Source organism: Buteo buteo, chromosome 2 (assembly GCF_964188355.1).
Source record: "Buteo buteo chromosome 2, bButBut1.hap1.1, whole genome shotgun sequence".
Taxonomy (NCBI): domain Eukaryota; kingdom Metazoa; phylum Chordata; class Aves; order Accipitriformes; family Accipitridae; genus Buteo; species Buteo buteo.
In genome coordinates, this window is record NC_134172.1 from 49,264,838 (window position 1) to 49,286,818 (window position 21,981).

At 38.0% G+C, this 21,981-nt stretch overlaps 1 protein-coding gene across 2 annotated transcripts in view; it reads right to left on the minus strand.

Annotated features, from left to right (window-relative positions):
- The window catches only part of VPS41 (VPS41 subunit of HOPS complex), a 109,462-nt gene that overhangs the window by 22,496 nt on the left and 64,985 nt on the right, over positions 1-21,981 (minus strand). For both annotated transcript variants that reach the window (XM_075054181.1, XM_075054169.1), the window contains exons 11-18: positions 14,538-14,635; positions 12,000-12,129; positions 10,167-10,282; positions 8,589-8,645; positions 6,227-6,288; positions 5,372-5,453; positions 1,090-1,182; positions 462-589 (exon numbers count right to left, since the gene is read on the minus strand). In XM_075054181.1, coding sequence (XP_074910282.1) covers positions 462-589; positions 1,090-1,182; positions 5,372-5,453; positions 6,227-6,288; positions 8,589-8,645; positions 10,167-10,282; positions 12,000-12,129; positions 14,538-14,635 — 766 coding nt within the window. The remainder of the gene's footprint in view (positions 1-461; positions 590-1,089; positions 1,183-5,371; positions 5,454-6,226; positions 6,289-8,588; positions 8,646-10,166; positions 10,283-11,999; positions 12,130-14,537; positions 14,636-21,981) is intronic.

Consider the following 21,981-nt stretch of genomic DNA (forward strand, 5'->3'; position numbering starts at 1 on the left):
GGAACTCTCTTCAGAGCTAAAAAACATAGCCTAGAACCAGATCAGTTTTGGCACATTTTCCAGTCACATATTTCCAGCCACGCAGTAAACCTAAATATACTACTTTTGAAATAGTGGGGAAAAAACACCATTTTATTTTCCTGTGGGTAATTCTGAAATGCACACTTCACAGAAGAGGCTTCCTCTGACAGCAAAGAAGAATGCTAGCTATTTGCTTTGGAAAGAGGAGCAGATAATACAATCTTACACTAAACTCTTTGCTTTCATACTCAGTGTACACTCTGTAAGGAAGGGAAAAGAACTGCTAAGCTGTGCAATCAGCAGAGTGGAGGAGAGAGCGTCGATATGCTGTAGACTGCAGCAAAGCAGGTATTTCTGTTAAGAGTTAGGCAGATATTTATCAACTACAGTACACTATTTCAAGCTTACTTTTTGCAACAGGAGTTTAAAATTGTACTTACAATTCTGCAAGCGTTCGTAGCAAAGTCCTGTTCTGTGGATCTTTCTTCAGGTGATCCACTACAGCTTGAACTATGATTGTGTTGTTGTAGAGATCTCCAGGCCACTCTTTTATCAGGGTTGCAAAACCCTAAAAGTGTAAGAGATTGTAACAGCAATAGAAAGAACTGCCTAAGGAACGTTTCAAAACATCAAAGCTTCAGCTAAGCCTCTGAGATGATACCTGCTGTGCTTCACCTGTAAGCCACTTTTACGTGCCCACAGACGTGCACAGTGTAGAACACAGATTTTCCTTCTTAGGGCAATGTCATTAAGATTCATGAAGTTGAGTCTCTTTCAGGTGCTGTAGGCTTCGTGCAGCACCTCAACCACTTATGCTACATTAAACAAACTAAACATAATAGTGTTTATAATAAGCCATCTCATAGTATTTGCGCACTCTTAAGAACGTTCTACTTATTCTCTTAAAAAACAAAACCAAAATTCATCTTTTTAATCTTTTCATTATTGTGGAACTGTCCATTGATGATCTGTTCAAATACAACAGAGAATTTGCTGTCAGAATTCTAAATTGCTGAGGGTGTTTGGCTGGCAATAGCCATTACATGTGGACACGTCAGGCTGCAGTACCTCATAGTCACTCTCCAAAAACTCATGCAGGACCATTTCATAGATCAGAGGTTTCAAAACTGGATCCCGTCTGGGCAAGTAACGACTAATTGCCTATAGGACCAAAGAGAACAAAGTGTCAGAAGGTGAATGGCATGTAACATCCTGTTACACTGATGATAGAAAAAAAGAATTGTGAAACAAAAAAACCAAAGCTACACGCAAAACATGGCTCTTGGTAAACCCTGGAAGCGCTGTATATTCATATTTGTAAGCAGTATCCTGAAGTTATTTACTTTAGGATTGCACACATTGGAATTGTATTACTTCTCTGAAATTATCATTAGAAAGATAGGTGGTAAGGTACTAGTTAGAATGGGAGAGTCAGTCATTACACTTAGAGAAGTCGGAATATTTGCTGTTAGTCATCTAGAAAATAAAACCCATACAAGACCCCTCAAAAGAAGAAAGTTTTCAAAATCCATCTTGTCCAGTCTTGGTCTTACATCTTGTAAAAAGGTATAAGCATTCATTAGCTGAAAAATGGGTACTTTTGATTTAAGACTTAATGTGAGGTCACTACATTTTATGAAGAGTTCTGTTTTGCCAGCTATTTTTACGAACCCAAATGAAAATTAATTTGAGAATACATCTCTCCATGGAAAGGGTGAAGGCGTGTGATCTGTTGCTCTACAGGAGGTGTTAAGGAATTGCATTCTGGCTGCCAGGAGACAAGAACCTGCCACAATGAATCAGCTCATACCCTGGAATTTCAGCACAGCATCTTATTAGCACTATTATTCCATGCAACTAGAGGCCAAGGTTATTACCACCCGCCAAAATAAACCCTACTGCTACCAGCTGTGTTGGGACTTTGGGGTTTGTAGCTGAAGGCCCAACACTGATGAAATTCCTCCAAACACTCAGAGATGTTGCCTGTTGCCCACTAACGGCACCTGGTGCAGTAGCATTTTGTTACTGAAGTTGCTGGAACAAAGCAGGAGAAATAATGCCTCACTACATCAAATTTTTTTGCAGTTTTACAGACAGCAATGACTATTCACAACAAATTCTCCTAGTATTTAAATCAAAACAATTGCCTAAGTTACATATTTCATTGAAGTCTTCCATCTGTAGGTGAAAAAGGAGGGAAAAATAAAAGATCAATAAAAAAAGCATTGTTAATGACTTTGCAAAAATTAGAAGTTCATTGCTCACAGGAGACCTCTTCTCTCCCCATGCTGTTCGAGCTTGGGCAGACTTCACAACGTAGCATGCTGCCAAGATCAGCTCCTACCGTCTGTCACAGAATTTAATAGCTAACTCAGGGCATAGTCTTGCCAGCTGCCCTGCGGAATCATATTCCTGATGCCTCATAAAAAAGCCTCTTCCAGCCATAAAGAAAGCAGGCTGGACATCAGCTGGAGACTCGAAGGCAGAGGACATTCTCCAACAGCTGTTTTCATTCCCACTTTCTACCTTCCTGCCACCTCTTAAATGAACAGCCTCACCCGGCAGGCTTTGCTGCAACTCTTGGCTGTGGTTTGGTCGCAGAGCGAGCTGAGGAGCAGTGCAGCTGCCTCATTGCATGGGGGCCAGGCTGCCTTGGGAAGGAAATCTCTCCTGCCTCAAGTCCCACTGCTTTGAAGGTAAAGCACAACCACGTCCTGCAGTTTGGCCCCGGTGCTCAATAAAGACTGAGAAGCATCCAAGTTATTTTTAAGCCTAGGCACAAAGGTGAACTAAGACCCATGCTGGAAGTTAAAAACTCTTCCTATTTTATTTTTAAGCAGTAGTTAAGGAGCGAGGTCAGACAAAAAAGCTCCAGAATCAGGATGCCTTTGTATCAATTCCCGAATCACATGGTGAAAGTGACTTTAAATAAAAAAAGTATACCGTACACAGAAATATTTTCTTTTTTTTTTTTCTTAAGACCTGCTTTCAGACTTTTGATCAATAGGTATAAGGACAGGGTATACACAAGAAAGCCCATATAAAAGTTGACATGGGATAGCCTAAAACATTTCACCAATAAGCCCAAACCACAATTATTTATTCCTCAGAGGATACCTATGAGATGAAAGAGGCTGTCTGGATAATGCTGCTCTATGCTATGCCCACCACAGTCAGGTGAAGTCCTTCATGTGTCCTCTAGCCAACATTTTGGTCATTAAAGCATTGCTGCCGCCAGCTGATCATTCTACACCCCTGCTGAAAGTCACTGCTGTCACAGCAGAGTCAACAGAATGGAGTGTATCCCTCATGGCACAACGGCCAGCACTCACAGAGTTTGGCATCTTCCTTTGAATCCACCTTCCTCAGCTGTTTGAGCTGAGACATTGGATTTTACACTGAAGTGACTTGAGCACTAACATGTAACTCCACAAACCACCGCTACTGGAGGAGGAGAGGAGCAGATCATTGCAAGGCTCTAAAATCTTGAAACTACCATAACAAGGTTTGCCAGAGGACATTCACTGAAGAGAGGAGAGACATCAAGATACCAAAATGCAGCCTCTGGTAGCCAAACAGGGTCTTTTAGTACAGAACATTCAAAAACCCCCTAAACCCACAAGCAAACAAACAAGACACTCGCCCCACATTGGGGTATCACTAATTAGTCCCTCTGCAGGAAGGGAAGTTTAAACCTTTCATTTTACTACCACCTTAGCTATTGGCTAATCACATTAGATTGGAAACGTCAAGATTTCAGGCAACCACTTACCTGCAGTGCAAATTCTTTAAGAAAAATTCCCTTTCAAAATACATCTTGTCTCCAAACCTCAAACAGAGTCTCCTCATCAGGGCTTAAAGCCATCATAGCCCAATTACACTACTGTGTTTAATACCTGCTGGTTGGGTAAATAGGTAAAAATTCCAAATAGCATACAAGCGACCCCAAGCATTACAACAACGGCTTCATTTAGATTTGGCTTAACTTAGTTCATCCTTTATGATATTCAGGTAACTTTAGGAACTTGGGAAAAAGTTATATGCAATTGAAATAGTAAAATAAGAGAGGCATCATCTAGAACTGCAACTTGAAGCTGGAATAATGTAACAGACTGCATCTTATATTTTTCTAAGTCCACTTTCAAGGGGCTGAAAACAACCAACTGTTTAGAAAGGCAGTAATTTAGCCGAGATGTTTTTGCAGCAAACCTGCAAATATTTTTATATTTTACAGTCTGCTGGATGACATAAGTGGAGACAAGAAAAAACATCCATTCCAAACACTTGCATCTAAAAAACAAAATAAACCTAAAAGGACTAAGAAGCAGTGTATCAAAATTTCACCTGTACCTGCACTCAGGTCCTTTACTGGATTGAAATAAAGAGAGAGAAACATGAGATTTCATCTTCCAAGGTGGCAAAGAGTGCACCGAACCACTAAGAACTCATACAAAAGGCAAGACTGTTCTTGCACTGGACTGGCTCTAAAACAAAAGCCAGACATTTCTGAAAACTGTAATGCTGAAACATTTTCGCTCTTTGAACAGAATTAAACAGCTTAAAACTAGCAAGGGACTGCATGCTGTGAGATCTTAATAATATGTCCTTTTTGGCTCATTGAGTTTGAATAGGAAGACATAAAATTCAGAAATAAATGTACACGTGTTACCAAAGGGAGTGTGCATAATGTTTTCTACTGGTTTGGCAGTGAGAGCGCTATAGCCTTATGTCCTGGGCAATTTATTAACTGAGAATCTCACATTAAACGTATACTGTTATGGTAGCTGGCTTGCGACCAGGGAAAACACAAGACAGGGCAGACTGATCCTCTTTCTTGCCACCATTTCTAGCACACAGCATAGGTTTTCCTTGTTGCTTTGCAATTTAACTGTTCTTTGACACTTAAAAGCTCTGTTGCAAGGTACTTGGATTTTGAGGAAAGGCTGGCACCCACAGAGGCTATTTTCCTTAGGAGTTTGGGTAGGATTTTTCGGGACATACTGGAAGGAAGTGAAAAGCAAATGGGAAAGATAAATTTAACTGTGACCATCTTTGCAAGTAAAGGCCTTAGGGGTGGGTCTTTTACTTGGGGGCTGTCAACAAGTTAAAAATAGGTAGCTGAGTAGCTGGATGTGCTATGCCTCCAACCCTGTTCTGAGGCATGTTAACATATACACATCAATCTGAAAGACTACTGTACAACTAGAGGTCTGGGCAGGAATTTCAAGGGCAGTGTTGTATCCTGCTACCACACTACGGCCATTAAATACAAGCCTTTAGATACTTGGTCAAAACATACGGTAAATACAGCATACCAATTACTTGAGTGCAGAGACAGAAATTAACTTACCTTAAGCTGACCTATTTCTTTAAACTTGTAAACTTCAAATTCCCAGAGTTCTGTGTTTCTGCCAAGAATTTTCTGGCACTTTCTGGAAGGAAGATGAAAGGGGAGAGAACCAAAAGTAGGTACATAGAATAATACAAATGTGACAGCATTACTGCAAGGATTCCTTTTTCTTTCTTCTCCCTATACAGACACTTTCAAAGGTGACTTACTTTGGCAACCATCGCTTCAAGCAGAGCATACCAGGTATTCCTCCTTTCAGATCTTACAATTTTGTTGCATCCAAGAGGACTTAACTGCTTACTATGCATTCACCCTTATTGATTAGGGCCATATTAGCTTTATGAGTGAAGTTTTTAAATCTCAGTTGAGAAAAATTGAGCGCTTAAAAAGATATGCTTACGCTTACACATACATGAAAACACAAACCTCAGGTAATTTCTGATCCTTACTTTAGATACCCATATTTGACATTTTTGTTTACACCCACATAACCACAAATTATTTTCTGATGGTCTTACATGTAATGACACACTAATAAACTTAGATTATCAATATCCAAAGAAAACCTTAGTTTTGAAAATCTAGTGTGACTTTGAAAAATCAAGGCTGTCTTTCAAAAATATATATGCCTCAATTCTAGCTAAACTTCAGAAAGTTTACAGTAACTTTTGAGTCACTACAGGCAAGAAAACATAGGGAACAGTAATACATCTGTATGTTTTGGAACTTCAGAAACTCCAGAACACATAGAAAATCAATATCACAAAATACTTCAGAATCAATAATTTGCTTTTGTTTTGTGCCCCCTCCCTCCGACACACTTTAGCCAGCAAAGAAAATCTAATACTAAGTTACCGAGCAGCCATGTCATACTCTCCTTTCTCCACTAGGTGATTTATATAGGCTAAGCCAATGTCCTAAAGGGAATAAAAATAAAGAATTAGTTATAAAAGTTTGGAAGTCAGCTACTTGACTCTCACAATAACTATCATTCCAGTTGTATGCACTGCTGTTAAGTCAAGCACCAGGCCCTAAGTGGATACCCTGAGTTCTCCTTTAGATGTAGGGCCCACAGAACAGTCAATACAATACTTGCACAGACCACTTGTGTTCAAATTAAGATGCTCTTTTAATTAATTCTCATAAACTCATAAATGCTGAGAAGACATATTAAGGATTGTTCAAAACAACTAGCTGATATTCAGTGCTTGCATTAGTTACCTCAAAAAGAAAACTACCAGCCATGGTATGAGACACTTACTTTGTCAACACAAAGTCTGCAGGTGGGAAAAACATTGGTTGAGAATATAAACCCTAGTGCTGCTCTATAAAGTAAAGGCACTACTGAGAATTTAGCAAGTTTATTACGTAATATTACATACTGAATTCCCCTTCTCAAGTTTATCACACAGGTCAGCTGTAAAATTTTTCTGGTAAGCATTTAATATATTAAAATTTTGGCAAAATAACCATCCCTTCTGCTGTAATCTCAACACTGGTCTCAAACCCAGTGTACCCACTGCATAATTTAAGAATCACATCACTAAAAGCACATTGTTTCCAGGAAAAAAAAAAAAAAAAAAAAAAAAAGAGCTGTACAATAAAAACAACTCTTTGTTTCCTACAAAAATAAACATTTGGGTGTTCTGAGGCACAACATAAATTTTTGATCAATATCAAGGACAGTTCCAAGTGGAGCAGAATATGAACAGAGGTATCCAACAACTTCAATTGGCCAATCTACTACAAAGTTTAAAAAAAAAAATCATGCACATACACCAGATTTTAGCATTTCATTCCACTATAGGAACCACCTTTGTATTTTCAACTTCACCATTCTCAAGAATGAAGATTTTTGTCAGCCTCTTTCTCCTGCAGGCCAGCTCCTCAGTGAGCAGAGAAGACAGTGTAAGGAAAGGAGCTGTACATCTGTGGTTGTTTAGGACCCTTGCATTCTGCTCAAGAGGTGCAGAAGGACAGTGATCATTACTGCAACCTAAAAAATCCTCAAGACCACCAGACAGGTTGTGTGAGTGTGGTGTCATTGGTCTGATAGCTGCTGGGCAGTGAGAACATAAGTTGTTTTAAATTCCTGTACCACTAATCCTCCACTTAGGGCTTGATGTCAACATTTTTTCCCCCAACACGTTCTGTGGGTTTTGCATTAGAGACCAAACACTCAACAACTCTGCTTGTATATACCCACACTGAATTTCATCCTAGCAGAGCAAATTTCTGCAAAGCAAGAGAAAAGTTTTTTTTTTTTTTTCTTTCTTCTCCTAATGTATTGCCAAGGACCTCCTTTAAGAATTCTTTACATCTTTTGCAAGGGTCACGGAGCAGCTAAATCATACAAACTCTGTGATAGGTGATGGCATGCTATTAGGTCTTGATTCAACTTCTGGACTACACAAGAAGAATTTTTAAGACATACTGATATACAGTGGATATATTATAGCAGTGATATGGCTAAAAATTAAACACATTTTCTAACACTTTGTACTTAAATACAAACTTCCATTTAAAAATGCAGCAGTATTAATGAAATACCAATGTGATCACACTGATGTCAATTCAAACAAACAAAAAAAAGAGCTAAAATTAGCGATGCTTTTGTGGCTATTACATTACCCCCCTTCTTTTGTCTTAAACATCAATAGCCTTTGTTGCTCTGTGAAGGGACTATAAACACTGGAAATAACTACACAGGAGAAAAGGAGCTTAACTATGCAAAATAATGAGAATTGCAAAGCAATATGAGAGAGCTAGGTGTAAAACTGCACCTGAATTTCAATAGCATTTAGAAGGTCTTCCAATTGCACCTTTTAAACTTGTGCCAAAACCCTGTCACATGTACAAGTTAAAGAGAAATGTGTCACCCCCCACCCAATCTCTTAATATTGCAATACTGTGTGTTACTTGAAACAAGAGCAAATTTAATACAGAAGTAAAAGCAAACAAAAACCCCATCAGCAATCAGAGAAGTGGAATTCTCTTCTTTTTCATGTCAATAGCACCTTCATAAAATCCAGATCCTTTCGTGTTTCACATCTTAGCATTCCTGTTCTGCAGCTGAAACCAAGAAATCGAATGCTAGTTGGAGTATGCCTAACAGCTATTGTCTGGTGCAATACAGAACAGGGAATGTATTTGTAGTATCTCACAGCATTCTAAAAGACGTCAGATATTTTGTTTGAATAGAAGTTTTGAGACTTACCAAAATCTTGTGCTTTTTTATGGTTTTCTGACTGATCTCAGCTGCCATCAAAGCTTCCTATATTAAAAAAGTAGAAAACGGAGATACTAGCCAAATACACAAACTTTCAATACAGAAAGCTCTAGAACTGCATAAATCAACTATTTTTCAGAGCAGGGTGTTTGAAGCACTAGAATTTTTTAATGCCATGGTTGGATGAACAGCTTTGAATTCATACTCAAACAAAAGCAGTCAACCGAAGAGAAAACTACTTTTGTTTCCATCTGGGTTCACTCCACATTACTATATTAGGATCAAATCGCAAGATTACAACAAAACAGACAATGCAATCGCATTGGATCATTTTCAAATGAGAACCCTTCACTACCAAAACCTGTGAAAAAAATCATCAGGAAAGGGGGTGGGGGAAGGCTACCTTTCACTTCCGCAGACCAAAAGTCTTCTCCAGACTGATTTATATTTAAGTACCATTTGCCATTCTACTTCTTTCAGAGAAACAAAGCTGGCACTTTTACAAACAAAATGAAAACTTTAACATACATCATAACACACAATCTATCTACTACCTTGAATGGCTTTCATAAAGGCACACGCACAGCTGTCACTTGCAAATTACTGGAGTCTTCAGGGACCAAATGCTGTGATTTACATAAACTGCAAAACTGCACTCAACTGCACTCATCATATGAGTTTGCCATTCAGATGCAAAACCATCCACAAGGATTTAAACAAATCTGCATGAGGAATATCGTGATTGCATTAACAAAAGGAATACATGCTGAATGGCTTTCCCGCATATTTTTTTCTATAATGGGCATCCAACAAATAACACGTAAATAGGAATTTGCAAGTTACTTTATGCATCGTAACAAGTGTTCTAAGTCATTAACTTCAGGACATCAGAAACTGGAACACTAGGTGCATGATACACACCAATATTTATGCAACCAAATACTGAGCTGCTTTTTTTCCAAGGGAGCTGTATATCCTTGTTTTTTAATATCGGCTCTGCTTTTTGGGGAGTAACACTACTTTGAGCACCAATACCTACAGTTCGAGCCCATATTATTTTACTCTTAAAAGCTTCAACACTGAAGGCAAGTAACGCAGAGCAATGCACAGTACTCTAACACAACCTTTTATAGTGGAAGTAATATAGAATGGGAAAAATCTAATATCACTCATCAGGTCCATCTGCCTTCCCTCTTTAGTTGGGATAGATCTAGAAAAATGTCCACATAGCTCATTAGTTAACTGTTCTGCTGCTTTAAAGCCAAAAACCAGCTTTAGTAATTTTCAGTGACAGCTAATACATTTCATATCTGATGCTGAGAGCAGCATTCACAGCATCTAATTCAGCTATCTCACTTGGGTACAATTCTGATGAGTTGTTTCAGTAGGAAGACTAACTCTCCAGAGAGATGAAGAGATGTATAGTCAACTCCTACCCTTTACAAGCATTTTGTTAATGACTACGTGAACAGAAACTATCCAATCCAAATGACCTAGCAAAGTTCATCATGCCACTCCAATTTCCAAACCAAGAAAGCCTGAAGGAAAGAATGTTGTAAAAATTACTTCGTATTTCTTCTTTTCAAGAAGCCAGTCAATGTGGTCATCTTGGTCCCGCTCTTTAGCCACAACCACATCTCTTGGGCTGATGATATAAAAAAGTGATTCACCCTCCGAATACTCTGCAAATGCATACACAGTTTTATTATTATTATATTTTCCTTAAGTAAAGCCCTGCTTTTTAGTACACCCTTGAGGGAAATTTAGAAAGAGGAGATGCAAGGAAGACAGCAAGGCTACTCCTGCAGAACATGCTTGTTTGGGAAGCTGTATTCTCCAATAAATTAAAACTGGTTTAAATGGCAAAATATCTTTAAAAAAAAAATCACTACAGCTTATTGCAAATTCTGATTCATCCACTATGTGTAAACTTTATGATGGTTTAGAACACATTATTATACTTTTAGAGGACTATTACACTACATAGCCTGCAATAAACTTATCCTCCCCATCAAGGTCAAGGCCATCAAAAGCATAAATGATAGATGCCATAACCCCTGGGGACACAGCACATCATTACAGCAATGCATTTGCAATGCTATAAGTTAAGGTTTTATGTATAATGCATTTGCTTATACCATAAGCCTTTATTTTTGAGTAAGCTCAAAGTAAAAATGTACTTAAAGGTAAAAATCAGACACAGAAGATGACTGTTCAGAATAGTTATTACTTCCACAGAACCCATGAAGAAACACCATCAATATTTTGTAGGTACAGGAAAAAAACCCACCTCCCATCCTTTATCTGTATCTACACATGCATACAAATACACTCCTGAACTGATAAGCAATTCACATAATAATGTTTGTTTTAAAGCCATCAAAAAAATTTAGCCTTGTCAGATTAACTAGAACACTCATTAAGCATAAAAGTACAACTGTGGACATCAATGTTCTGCTTAGGGACAGGTATAAAGAAATCCCAATTCTATTGATAGCAGCAGAGATGTTTTGGAGATCAGGAGGAGATATACTATACTTCTAGTGGCTTAAGGGCATTGATGTACACAAAGAGGCCTGCCAAGCCTATGATTTGAAGCATGCTGCCAGAGAAGATGCTTAAAAATCAGATTCATGGATTTTAAAAGGCAGAAGGAATGTTTCTGTATAACACAGGCTATATAATCTTCACCAAGGAAATCTGCATCAGCTTTGCCATTCATCTTTCTGAACTACAACATATATATCAGAACACCCTCCCACCTTATTTAAGAGACTCTGGTATATATTGTGCCAGGGCTTAATCTTCCTGCCTGTTACATAATTAAACTTATCTTCTAGGCTGAACTTGCCAAACTCCAGTTTCTATTCATTACATTTTAGCATTCTGGGGTCTGTTATACACCGACAGCTTTGTCAGTACAGGGAAGCTAAATATCAGTGTGCCCTTTTTAAGTTGATCCAGGTGCATCTTATTTATTCCATCTTTGTCTCTAAAGGAGCTTTTCCAGACACTGTACCACTCATTTCACTATTCCTGAAGCTGTTTGAGTCCAAAGAGACACAAGAGCTCCAATGGATCACATATTGAATACATCTCCATCAAAGATACTGCCTTCCACGATACTGGATGTTACACAAGATGTATATTTCTGCCTTCCCCAGTATGTCTGACTTAATAGATGGCATTACAAATCATGATGTTTAAATATACACATTTGTTTTCTTTCATGTGACTGGTTCTTGTGGATTTCCACTTTACACTTCAGTGTCATAAGCAGTTATAGATAGTTATTCAATGAGATGGCATAAAAATGAAAAAGGAGGCTGAGTCCTCCCAAATCAAGTCTTTTTTAACCAAGTTATGAAAATAAAACAAAACAATATTAAGAACACCTACCTAAATGATAATCTCTACATTCATTTTCCTGAAATCCTCGTACTGTTAGTGCATCAGAAGAGATCTCTTCACAGGACTCAGGTAGGGGTTGTACAATATCCAGTCTAGGCCTTGCACAACACTCCACCTCCTAGAAAAAACACCAACATCTTAGTTGCATCCTACACGATTTACCTTAGCAATGCCAACTGATGGTCATCTAAAAATGAGGCTGAAATTCAACAGCTGCAAACATTCCCAAAAGCCCAGTACTTTGTACTGGGTACTCAGTTGCGAACCATACAACCTGCAAAGTTGTGCCCCACAGAGTAGCTGTAATCACATCTGAAACACACAGGAACGTTATTCCTAGTCTTGGCTTGCTTCCCTTGAACAGATCAGCACAGAGAAGGAGGTTTAGACAAGACACAGGTCTAACCCTTCCCCTGAGTTTGCTTGCTATTTTTCTGCTCTTGGTCACAGAAGTTGTCAGGGCTATCACAGATGATCATCAACCATTGCATTCAACAAGCAACAGAACAATTTAAGACACATTCTCAGCTGGGCCCAGGCCCCAAAAGACAGAGCTCTGTGAATCAATGATATTCTGGTACCAAGATGAACATGGGGAGTTTTTAGCTAGTGTTTAAGTTTGCACTTTTAAGCATCCAGCAGCAGGAGGGAAAAATTAATCTGAGAATAATCTAAAACCCTTGCTGTGCCGACGATTTTAGAGTAACATGAACTTTAAAGTGCAATGTAGGTGGTACTGGTAAGACATAATGGATTTTCATCTTCCATCCAAGGGAAACCACCGTCTTCAACTAGCTCTATTTTTAATTAAGTCAAGGTCCAAGACAATGCCCTAATTTCTACTTCTGGCTGTGAATTATAACAAAATGCAGAATAAAAGAGCAAGGAGACATACAAAGTGGATTTACACAGCTCTAGCCTACCCATTCGGCAGCAGCACCACTCAGGTTATTTTCTCAATTGTGCTGTTCCAGCGCAAGTGAGAAAAAAAAAAAAAATAAAAAAGAAAAAAGTATCAAAGCAAGCCATGAGTTCAATTCTGATCCAATTTGTAACAAGTAGGAAGCTGTCCTCTGAAAGCTGTGAAATCAAGCGTAGGAAGAACAGTGTTCCTCACAACCCAACAGCATTTGTAGCAAGTAGCATTTCTGCTGCAAGCTCAGGCAGCTCAGGCTCCATGGAGCCAAGACAGTTACAGAGGGGTTCCCACCAGACTAGGGCACCAATGTGGTGTCAGGGAGGAGAGTACTTTTGTTTCCTTACTGGAGTTACCCAGAGGACTGAGAAGTTATCGAAATCCAGCATTTGGAGTTTGTTTAAAAGGCTAATTAAGAGCAAATACATGAAAAAAATCTCTTTCCTATGTTCTATTACCATTGTATCACCTGAAATTCTCTTTTCATCTTTCTTTCCTGAAGCAGTTAGAATGACTTTAACCTTTATCAGTCACTACCTCCTTTACACTAGTTCCTTTCCCATGCTGCTACTTCATTAACGGTGGCTTCCCAATTTCCTTGCTCCCTAGCATTTCAACCCATTTCTTCCTCCCCCTTCCTTATCCCATTTGTTTACCTCCTTTTCTTTCACCAACTCTCCCACACCAGAGGACTACCGCACTGGCTCTCTTGGGAGACACTGCCATGACATTATTTTTCTCCTTAATATAAATAAAGAAATAATAATCTGACATCCTGCAGCAGAGCTGGAAGCTAACCCTATTGATTTCAGCAGGCTTGAGCATTTGTTTGAACCTACAGCATTTCATTGCCTAGCAACTTGTGCACCCAGTTGCTTAAGGTTACTATGGTGATGGTTGTCTAATGCAGACCTACTATCAAAGAGATGATCAAGAGCATCTGCCGTTCTCACACCGCAACTTCAAGGATTTCTTCCACTGCCTCGCCTTTTATTTGGCAATATGAAATAAATGTTGGAGACTGACACGGCACTCACCTGCGCACAGGAAAAACAGCTGACATGAATTCTAATTTCTACCTATCTACACACGTATCTGGGTGTACACAACTAAAGGTCTTGGAAGCAAGGGAGATGATGCCACTTCCTCGCAATCGTGCATCCTATGCCGCCACAGTGGCTCTTATTGCTTGAGTTGATCAACTTCACTACTCTCATTTCTTCTAAGATGCAGTGTCAGCAAGCCCCTCTTACGGCTAAAAAAGATTCTTTGTTTTGTCTGGTGCAGAAATAGCAGGAAAAAAGAGAGAAAAGGAGAGAAAAGGAGAGAAGGGGGGGAGGGGAAGGAGAGAGAAGGACTATCTAGAGACCTCCTCTGCCTTCTGCAAGAAATAAAGGAACGCAGATAGGACTTCTGCAAGGTTAAGTACACTGGTCTTCAACATCACCTCCACTGACCCTATTTTGTAGGTCAAAGAAGTTTCAAGCACTGTTCACTACCAGCAGACTACAAATTTTTTCACAGATAAACAGATTTGTGTGACTAGTTTAAAGGCCCAACTCACAGGGCAGTTTAGTGCTGTGAAGAAACTCTAACAGAAAAACAATTACCGTTTTTTCGGAAATCTCCTTTACATATGAAAGTATAACAAGCTGGTCGCAGAGAGGTGCAAGTCCACTGATATAGAATTCGGTGTCAAACTGGAAAACTGAAATACAAGAAAGGCAACAGATTGTTAAATAAGTGAATGTGTATGCACTACTTCCTAAGAAAAACACACAACCGATTTTCAGTGGCAATCAACAGCATGCAGTAGCACTTCAGAGAAATAAAGACTCAATACATATAACAAACCTACAGACTTCCCAGTTGGATCAGCAAGATGAAAAATTACATTTAACAGATTAAATTCCATTAAAGCTTACAAGAATAAAGGGTTGTGCTCCAGGACATGCTAGAGATGAAACATTTGAAATGAATGGTCAGCCTGATTTTTAGTAATCACATTGAAAAAAAGGAAGCAAAACCAAACCTAAACTCAATAAAACAGGCAATAAATAGAACAACTTCATTGGTTTGCATATTCGCAGCAAGTTCGTGTGGCCATAAGAGAATAACACCTGCTACATCTATTGGTATGATATAAGAAAACACAAAGGTCATTATTTATTTATCATCACTATAAACACAGGAAGATTCACAGATACCCTCATTACAAAGAAAACATACAGTTGAATAGTCCCTTGTTCATAAAACTGAAAATGTAATTTCCTAAAATTGCTCTTGAAATCGAGGCAGTTATGCGATGACTATTTTGAGAAAGAAAAAGAGAGCTGAACTGTACTTACAAAAAGGCTAATTAAATCAGAACTCTGCCACAGAACTAGCTATTCAGTTTTATTCTGCTGGATTTACAGTGCAGCCCTTTTTGTGGGCTCCTCTCTCATGGGGCCCAGAACAGGAATCATTCAAATGCTTATATTAAAAAAAACTTATAAGCTTTTACAAAAATATCAGATACATCATCATTTGCTCCCAAAACATTGTTTTAGGAGAATCTAAGCGTAAGTAGAAAAAAAAAGTTTCCTTGCTTACTGCTTAGCATGCTACATTACTAGTATCTACTGTTTACTAAAACAGTTACTATTTTAGCAAAGCAAACAGAAAATGCAGCATAATGACACTAAAAATAAAGCTAATTTTCTTTAGCTAATAAGAAGGAACAGGAGAAATAATCGTCCTCCTGCTAAAGGAGAAAAAAATACTGTCAAGTAAAGTACGGATTTGACACCTGTCTCTCAATGAATAAGCAAATACTGTTTTTCTCTTAATGACTGCTGACACTTTGACATCACTGGGGGACCAAAGCACGGCACAAGGCTAGAACACTCAATCTATTCTAGGAGAGAACAGGTTTACATTTGTAATCCTGTACATAATTATTTTGTTCTAGCCTGCAAGACTGATGAGATTACTTTGACTGTGTCACATACTGCACTGAGTAATGATTTTAAACAACCCATGTCAGAAACATCTACATAATATATCTTATTCCCAGTTTACAATTTAGTATTTGGCATTTTAAAAGAATATGGAAAGCAGGAGGAAAAACATTGAAAAGAAAAAACAAAGTGAAATCCATAATGCTGGCTAGAAGAACAAGCAAAGAAACTTTCATTTTGGCTTTAAAAAGTGACAAGAGAAGGCTCTCATAGGCATGTAAGATATTGTGGTTTGAATTTAGACAGGAAAACAGTGTGGTGAATGGTACATTTATAAAGACTATGGGGACAGTTTTAAAAAAAACACGTGTGTTTCTTTGACTTTCACTGGAACTTTAGTTCCTTTGCCAGTGAAAATGTTTGTAATGTCCACGTAATGGTGTATTTAGGATCAAGCAGTAGTAGTGTTCCAAGAAAAAATAAACAAATAAATAAAAACCATCACTTCAAGTTTTGTTTTTAAATAGAGTTTAGTTTCCTTGGTTTCACTTTCAGCTTTCTCTCAGCTCATCCTCCTCAAGAGGCCTTGTTGAAACACAATGCTCTAGCTCTGCTGCTACAGCCTTGAACAAAGAATAGCTGGCATAGACAGTGCTTCTTGACCTGCTAAAAACCTTTGATGCAGCTAATCAAAAAAGTCTTACTGAAAAAGATTACAGAAGTTATAGCTGCACAGAACACTAATACGTTAATTTGACTTACTCTCTGGATACTTTGTTGTGGTCAAGGGGGAAAAAAAAAAATCTAAGATAGAGGCATTGCAGAAATGCTGTTAATTTGAAAAGAATCCAAAACAATTAAAACAAACGTAGTATTGAAGTAAATGGGAATGACCGAGGTACGGCCATGTGTCATACATGTTTATGCCTGTCATAAGAGAAGATGGAAGATATGCTGACAGTGGATCTACTCCATGTTCAGCATCTGTGTATAGCTGTCAAACAAATTACCAGGAAGCAAAAAGAAGAAATCTGTACATCTTTTTTGTTATTCATTAAATTAAATGTATGAAATATATCGCATTACAGAAATAAAACAATATATAGCTACATTATTTACCCAAACTCTATAAAGCAACTTTCTTTGAAATTTCAAGATATACACACACACGGTGGATTGAAACTAAAAGAAGTCTATTTTGTTTTATCAAATCTCAAAAAGCAGCCCCTGCTTTTCCACTGCAGATTTATAGAGTGAAATTCTGGTTACAGTCAGAGGTTTTTGCCATTGATTTCAATGGGGACAAGGTTTCAACATTGTCTTCTAGGAAAGTAAGCAGGAAGCTGAACTAGCATGCAGAGAATTAACATGAAACTTAATGTGTGGAAAAAAAGAAGGATTTTGTTTGTTTTTTTTTTAATTCCATATAATATATGAAAGAAATTGAAAAGCCAACACACAAGCTAATTTTCAGGTAGCCCAATCATGTATCAACATCAGCAGAGCCACAAAGCACCATGAACTGGCCAAGCTTACCCAGAACTCTGGTGCATTGTTAGCTGCTGGGGTGATGTCACTACACATTCCCAAATTACCTTTTAACCTTCTACTTCAGGTACATCTGCAAAATTTGCAGTCATTGCTGTAGGCAACAACACAGCATAGCCTTCAGTGTTTTCAAGACAGTATCTCCACCCCCACTGCTTTTACTGAACTAGGTTATTTATGCAAAACAAAATATAATACAAAATTGCATTTTTTGATTAGGTAAGATCATGTGCATGCAGTTGCATTGTATATAAAATATAAAAAGACCTTTTTTTTTCTTTTTTCCACAATATGTGCATTCAGTTCCAGCTAGAGGACCAGAAAAGGTCCCATATAAGTATCACTTAAGCTGTCTTTAGATGGATAGAAGCAAATCACAAAGCATAAATATATATACATGGTATATTTTTATTGAAATAAAAGAATATTCTTACTTTTAGGTACTTACTTTAGTACTACCCAACTAATCCTTGAAGAAAATACAAATCTCATATTTTTTTAACATTCATATTTTTCTCTGAAAATCTTCATATTCGAACACCTGCCCCAGCATTTAAGTATTTCCTAAAAAATGGTTTCTATCTCCCATACGACTCCATAACAGCCTTCATATACTCAAATTTCCAGGGCAGACCTACCTCTGACAAGAAGCCTGAGCAGAAAGCTCAGGATGTGCTCAGTTAAAGAAATGTCAACTGTGACTCAAAAGGAACTGTAAACTTCTGGGGAGGAGCACTGAAGTAACCCACATGAAGGTCCTTTATTTGGGCTTGAATATCCTCAGAACTCCCTGCAAATTTTCTACCTGTACTACTATATGTGAAATCAAGCAACTATTTACCTAATCATGTATATATTGTGATGGCATTTTAATTGACTTTTTCCTTGAATTTCAGTAGGAAGAGCAGTAGGGTAAGACTAAAAATCAATGGTGGGTCCTATACATCAAGAATTAGCAAAAACTGATGCTTCCAAACTTGGAATTGACACCCTCTACTATTTATTTATAATCAAAATGCTTGGAAAAGTCATATTCATATTTATTTTTGTTCAAATGTTGAACGTTCAGAAAAGCTTTAGAGAAAATTTAGCAACCATTAATCAATCATTCTCTATATAACTTTGAAAGCCACACAGCAAAGAGGATGAGCATTTTCATTAAAGCAAAGCAGGGCAATGAAAAAAGATACTGTTAATTGAATATGATCACTGAACAACAAAAAAACCCACCTAGGCTTAAAATCAAAACTCTGTAAAGCCTCTGTCACTGAAAGCTGTTGCCTTACTACTTGCTACCAGCACAGAATGGAAACTAGCAAGAATTTCGCTACCAAAACAAAACAATTTCTCTCAATTATAGTATTACACTAATCAGAAACATCAGGAAAAAAGCCCACTACCTCATCATGCTAGTATCATCCAGCTGGTGAGGTCTACTCTTTCAATTAAATTAGAAAAATGTTTTGTCTACTGTAAGCAGTGTTACAATTTGCTGTTTTACCTGCAGTCATATTTTGTGTAATAGAAGTGCTACCATGGTGCTTGAATTGTCTTACCCCTATTCCATCTCACACAGCAATAAAAATCATCTTTAGAAATACGGCAATTCCCTGTACAACTCTCTAGCTACAGACACATGCAACCTTTAAGGAAATCCCGCAGAATCCTTGATGACAACTGGAAAGTCAAGAGCTTAAGTTTCAAAGCTTCAAAGTTGATTTTCTGAAAAAATCTTTTTTCCATTACATGTTGAACTGAGAAAACTTAACTAACGGGGAAAATATTCAGCAGTCTGATAGTCATGACTAATTTTATCAAGAAATTTATAAATTATCAGTTTGGCTTCTGGCAAAACGAGGTGAGAAAAAGTCTAAGTGGAATCAGCTATATAAATGGGTTGGGCTCCCCCCCTCTGCCTTTTTTTTTTTTGGCAATTTGCTTCTCAGGGTGTAGCAGGCATGCTCCAATGAAATGTTTGCATAAATCAGCATATAAAGATGATGACATTTAGTCACAATTAATTTCCTGCTCATCATCATCACACTCATTAATTAAGCTTTAGGTTCCTGTCTATATAAAGAGAAAAATGCTGGTATGATAGATTCCAGTATCTCACTTTACAAACCAAAAAATAAATATTCCCATGTTTTCTTTTCAGATAAAAATGTGCAATCTCAATGCTTGGTGGTAACTTGCCATGCAGTTACACAGCTATTCCCTCACAAAACATAGAGATGTGTTGCTACAAGCATATCCACAAAACATGTAATTTTCAAACCAGAATTCTACTTTGTGGGGAATTTGGGGGAATGCAGAAGGGAGACAAGTTCTCAAGAGGCATTGCTGGCTGGTTGGCACCTGGAATTAAGCTGAGATTCCTCAGATAAAATTTGGGCTAAAATAAATTGAATAGGAAGTCTAATAGACTTCAAGTCTTCTACTGACTTCCAGTGTTAATCTCTATTTTCCACTACCATTAACAACCTGAGTAACTGAAGCAGAGATGAAGTACTTCTCCACAAAAGTATATAAAATCCCAAGCTACCTGACAAGGCTATCAAAGACTAGATGCCCCGTTTCACTTTGAAAAGGCATCATATTAACTGTAAGTGCTAATTAGTTCTTTAGCAACCAGCCTTCTCACGGGGTCCTGTTGAGGAAGGGTTCCCTGTTCAGACCCGAAGTTGTCCAGCATTACAGCTTTTGTACACGCATCAGGAGCAAGTACAGAGGTCAAGCACTCTTTAAGAAGGATCACAACAGCATTTAGTCCATGTTAAGCCTGTAATTCAATACCAATACTTTCTAATCAATACACTACTTCACAGCAGTAGCTGACAGAGCTAAACTGATAGGATCTGCTCAGCTAACATACATTTAAACCTAAATAGAAACATTTCACTGGAGTTTATCTTCAATACTGAATTAAGACCCATGGAGGCAATGAACTGTAACATAACCAGAGACAATGGAAAAGATCACTGAAGAAAAGCACCATTAATATACTGAAAGATGTAAATAAAATCAGCAATGCCACGCAGATCTCAGTGCATGAGACCTGTATAATTAATCTAATTTCTCTTACAGGTAATCACAGCATTATCTTCTTTAAAACAGCTAGAACAGTACAATGGTGTTACTTTCCCTCATTATGGGCCATCGGGTTTAGCATCACAGTAGACACTGTATTTATTTCCTGCCTCAGAGTAAGTATAGCTATGTGTCAAGACAGAATCAGAAGATGAGGAGGACCTTGTTACACAGGGTCCTATGTACTGAACTTGCAATGCAGGAATGCTCTGTTTCCTTATTCACTGGGCTGCAAACCACTGAAGAAACATACATGATCTACTAATGCCATCACAGTTTACTATGATACTATTGTGGAACTCTGAGGCCCTCAGAATGGCTCTAAAAGAGCATAAATGTGAAACTGTTGAGACATGAGAAAACACTGTATTACCATAGAGTTCACATGCATTACCCTGATGAGCAGAGAAGCGACTATGAAGTCTCCTACTTCACTTCTGGGTTTCATTCCAGGTGCAAAATTGTAAAAGTGGGGGGCAGGGGAACCAAAAAACCCACACCACTGAACATGACAAAAATTAGACTGTGTTACGGGTTTCATGTAAGTATGTTACCAAGATCTTATGAGTCAAAACACCTGAAAGATATTCAGCTATCCTGCCACTGAAGGATATTCTTGCCTTGTATAAATTCTTTGCATTCTGAAAGTCTATCAACTTATTCATCCACTTAGGATATTAATCGTCTTGCAAAAAACTATACTGGTTGCTGGTCTGCCCATTAATAATATCAGGCCTTCCAGCTATGCCTTTGAAAAGTAAAGCTGAAATAAAATTGAAATAGATACTATGGCATGACACAGAGCTCTCCAGAACACTTTCTATGTGACTACATCAAAAGGTGTTGTAATTTATTTTGAGGCTTGAACAAATAACGTTTCCCTCTTTTCCCTCCCAAATACGCATGTTCCAATGAGTGCTGCTGACAGCATTTGGCAGACCTGTTTCAGTGCTTTGACCTGAAACCAGAAACACAAATCTCAAGCACGCTGTTAACAGGTTAAGTGAGATAAAATACCAGTCCTCAAGCATACAGAGAAGATTTTAGGCTAAAAACTGCAAGATGAAAAAGTTACTTCCACAAAAATCTCTGACCTTCAGGTCTGCACCTAAATAGTTTGATGACAGCTTTTTTTTTTTTTTTAAATGAAGTTCCAATAGACAGTCACGTACGAGAAGCTCCCTCCATGCAGACACATTATAGCTGAAGTAGAAGTTGCCTCTGTTCACTTGTCACTATGTAAACAACCCCATTTAATTATTTTCTAAAAGCTACTTACAGGTACAGAAAAGATTATATAAAAGGTCTCAGGCTAAAACTTCAGAATGAACTTCTTGACAAAATTCTCTCAAATATCCTAGAATTCCAGAGTTAATTATTCTGTTGGGACTATGTAATCTTAAACAACAAATAGCTTCCAGGTCTCAGTTAATTGTCAGGCATGCCACCATCTCTCAGTATCCAGAGTTCCTAC